At 41.0% G+C, this 4,389-nt stretch overlaps 1 protein-coding gene across 3 annotated transcripts in view; it reads left to right on the top strand.

Annotated features, from left to right (window-relative positions):
* The window catches only part of asph (aspartate beta-hydroxylase), a 43,120-nt gene continuing 38,731 nt past the window's right edge, over nt 1-4,389 (top strand). For all 3 annotated transcript variants that reach the window (XM_049597606.1, XM_049597605.1, XM_049597603.1), the window contains exon 1: nt 1-170. In XM_049597606.1, coding sequence (XP_049453563.1) covers nt 128-170 — 43 coding nt within the window. In that variant the 5' untranslated portion in view covers nt 1-127. The remainder of the gene's footprint in view (nt 171-4,389) is intronic.

Raw genomic sequence — 4,389 nt, 5'->3', positions numbered from 1 at the left:
TGGACGGGGTGGTTCTGAGTTTTATGTGGCAGCAGAAGAAATTTTGATTTCTTTTCACTTGTAGAAGTACAGTCTTCGGCCGCTCTACTACGCTTCTTTCAGAGGTCCACCACGCTGCTGACTCGCCATGGCTTCAAAGAAAAACGCTAAAGTGCACGTCAAAGCCAAAGGTGCGTTGCTGCTATTGTTTCTGTCTCATTCTTTCATTGGTTGCTGTGGCGGGATGATGCGTTGTAGCCTTCAGCTTTCACTGGCAGGCCTTTCAAAGTTAATCGGGTGTCAAGCTGTTATTTCATTCAGGGCCCTGGTCCTGGCTAGCTAACGTTAGCTTAATTTAGCTTTACAAAATGTTGTCGACGTGTTAGCAGCCCGTGCAATTGAGTTGGTGTAATCATACTAAAACGGCGTTTATAGAGCATATAAACCCATATTTGAAAACGTTCGTCCTCCAGTTCATGTGGTAACACGTCAATACTGCACATTACTCTGTCTTTTCACGCAAAGGGCTTCTGACGTCGCGATAAATTGTCATTTCGAGTGTTAGCCATGCTCTCATATTATTCTATATAAGCAAGACACGACAAAAGCTCCCCTCGCTGCTTGTGATTCCACGTAATGTGTTAATCGGCAATGTTGCACTAACACTGCAGTCTAGGGACACACCAGCTGTTTATCCGGTGGCCAGGCTGGTTGACCATGGCGATTCCCACTCGTGGGATTACGGTGGGACGCCGGCTCGCACGGGAGGGATAACGTTAGCGTCTCTCGTGCGGGTTTATGGCTTTTCCACAGTCCTGCCTGTAGGCCCCGTAGCTTAGCAAAGAAATTGAGGCCTATTTGTCGCCAGCTTCTCTGGTTAGAGACGCAGAGTTCTACCAGCTTTGCGAGTGTGCACCCCGGGGCGCAAAGCACCCCGCCCCCAACTTCGTCGAGTCACTCTTCCAAATGCTCACGTGTCAATTTGAGAACCCGGGGGTGGGGTTACGTGGCTCATGGGGGTCTCCGTTGGTACCCAGACCCCCATTCTAGATACTACCATACCTCTGTTGTGTTGGCTCTTCAGAGAGCGTTGCGCGCGGCTGGATTCAAATAACGCAACTTGAGTGTTTAATTAAATGGCCGGCACGCACTGCGCGACTTTATTCTTCAATAAATAAACCCAAAGCACTGCTCGTTTATTCCCAAAATAGTCGACAACCGTATTAAGTTGTAAAAGCTCCTGGTGAGGGTATTTGGGAAAAGTACCGTTTAGAGAGTAGACGCGGAATTTACGTAACGTTATATAAATTCTTAACTGTGCTGATGCGTGAGTCAGTAATATGTTTGGGTTGATGAGCGTGAGCCCATGTTGTGTGTTGATACAAGCAGGCAAATGTGGCATAACTTCAAGTACACGTTGTCCTCCAGCGACTGCACAGGACTCTCCAGCTCCCATATAGTATATCTGAACAGGGTGCTTTTCGAATATCAGATTAGGGGCAGTTTAGTTAACAAGGAGAAACGCAATTATTGTTTTTACAACAAGTAATTTTATTTGTGTAAAGTTTTGGCTGGCTTTGTTGATACTGAAATGCAGCGCACTACATTGCCCACTCATCTCCATCTCCAAATGAATGAGAGCTGAACGTGAGGGCACACAGAAAAAACAACTAATGCAGCGTTGTTAGTTTTGCATTTCGTCTGATTGTAGGTTTTTCTGAAGAGTTTTTAACAACTTATGTTGTAGCAGATCAAAGGGCATTGTTACGTTAGAAAAGTCCAGGGAACAAAATGTTCAGTTTTTCGTGTCTATTTCCTAACCCCGCCCACCACAGTCCCCATGCATGCATGCTGTGTGGTTCAACGGTCTATGCTGGTGATTACAATTAAACAAGCAGCAAGTATAAAGGATTTGATATACATAAAGGATGGCTAGTGTAAGATGAGCAAATCCCCAATTTTTAGCAGGGGATGTGATTTATTGAATGGAATTTAGATACTGTATATTATTTAACTTGTTTAACTTATTAAACGTAAGCCCACACACATATGAATGATATATGGCCTCTATGGCCTGATGTTTTATTCTTTCAAAGGAAAAAAAAATGTTGCTACAGCAACTCACAACTGAAAGAGAAATGCCTATGCACCTATGCCCTTTTATTTATTTGAGTGACATCATGTGAACAAACTCTAAAAGTGGCTGATCAAATATTGATTTTAGCTCACAGTTAGCCTGTTAGGAGAGTGTAAACAGTAAATTGTTTGTCAGGTGTTTTGAACATCCCACTTAATAGTTTAGAGGCATTCAGTCTGAAATATAGATGTGCTGATCATATAGTTGACTGAATCATGGCTCTGTGGGAACACAAGAAGGGTAAGAGGAGATTTTTGTCATATGTTGATTTTTATTCATATATTTTCGCTTAACTGAAATCTTAGCCTCATAATTGTGAACCATTGGTTCTGTCTTGTTCTTGCTTAAACCGGCAAACAGAAGCACCTGCAGTGCTTTTTTGTCTTTCCTTCAGTCTTTACCTTTCCACAACTTAAAATGAACATTGTGTACATTAAATGGCAAGGGGAGGGGTAGAACTCTCTGATGTAACCTCTTAAAAGATATTGAAACTTAAGAGCTAAATAGCTTTTCCCCCTTCAAATAAAATGGCACATTGTTATTCCTGTAAAGTGTCTATTACCAAAGCATTTACCAGTAATATAGACAAAATATGCATTGATTGCATGTTGATTTAAGGTGCACCCCAAAGCATTGCGCTGGTGCTCCTAAATTGTCAGGAGGGAGCATCAGCACTTTTAGCAGAAATACATAGTCTGGAGCTCTGTAATAAGATCTAAAGTGCTTTGTGACTTGTACCCACTTAAAAGAATTGTGAAAAATATAAAGGATGAGCTAGCCCTCAGTTATTTGAAAGAGTAACGTAGGCCAGTCACTTAGGCTGTTGGGCTGAAAGTTTCCCCACTTGTACCTTTCACACTCAGACAGAAATGTATGTAAAGGTGTGTGCTATATGTGTGTAAAATGCAAATATAGCAGTGTATAAAAATCACACATAGAAACTTGGATTCACAAATTCCTGCTCAAAAGTTTTAAATGTTATATTACAGTCATAAAGATATGCACAAATGCTTTTCATTTATTTGTAAAATAATTTTATGTATTCACAGCTATTTTCCTATTTGTGGAATTTGATAACATTTGCAGATACATTTCATAATTACAAGAATATTTTGGAGTTTACACATCTTTGTTATTTGACAGTGTTTTTTTATTTATGGATTACACATTTACACATAGACTGTTGTTCTGGTTTTGCAAATAATATCGCGACAATTCAGAGCAAGGGCTTTTGTTAAGAAATTGCAAAAATGTTACCTCCAAGAGTTCCACCCCCACACTCGCCCTTCAACAGTACAGTTTCCATATAACCATGTGGTAAAGTTAAAAGGAAAAGCAACAAGAGCATTGCAGCTGCTTTCTTTTTACTGGTTTAAAGAAGACAAACTGTAGAGCCAAAGGTACACATATTCCTCACATTTCACCCATTTACCTTTTTTGTTCTTCCCTTGTTTGTCATGCACTCTTTTTACAATTTCTACATTATGCATCATTTGAATTCCCCAGGCCTCCTCCTCCCCCCTGCTAAGGGCAGGGAGTTGCTGAAGTATGCCCAGCTGAAAGGGTAAAAGCCGGGGCTGATGTGTGATGTGTTGTGTTCCCTGCATGTGCAGAGTGTGGTCTTAACTAAATCCTTTAGATGAAAGCATTACCGTGTTTTGGCTTGGTGCTTCATCATGCTGTCTGCTGTTGAATGAAACCTAACAGCACAAGTTGACATCAGTAGCATCTTGGAGAAACTGTTTCTAATTAAGATACAGATCTTCCCGATTGTTGGTTTTAGGATTTAGGGACAGTGTGACAAACTGGATGTAATAGTTGTTGAGCTTTGCTTTGGAAAACATGGGAAGAGGTCCCAACTGCCATCTTTGCCTTGTTTGCTGTATAGACCTTACAAACAAGGACAGAGAATTTCATGCATCTGAGGAGTGCTGATGGTTTTTTCCTGCATTGTCAAATTCTTAACCTTAAGCAGCGTGTTGCAAGATTTGAATGCAGCATACATGATGATAGGGAGGAGTAAAATTGATTTTTGGTGGTGCTGCGATACTTTCTCCCAATCACCTGGACAAAAGTATGGAATTTTTTTGGTGTTTTATTTAGCATTGCAGCAAAGTATGTTGTGTCCAGGTCTGTTGCCTTTACTGTACGAAAATCCAAATCAGCGTGGGAACGCTGAGATAAATGGACTGAAAGATTCGCATTGACTGAGCCAATATATCTCATTTTTCTATGAATGCATAGGTAGAGACCGGTGTTGAGACAAATACTTG

The sequence above is a fragment of the Epinephelus fuscoguttatus genome, linkage group LG15, assembly GCF_011397635.1.
Source record: "Epinephelus fuscoguttatus linkage group LG15, E.fuscoguttatus.final_Chr_v1".
NCBI lineage: Eukaryota > Metazoa > Chordata > Actinopteri > Perciformes > Serranidae > Epinephelus > Epinephelus fuscoguttatus.
Note: the sequence above shows the minus strand (reverse complement) of the source record. Positions and strands in the feature narration are given on the sequence as shown.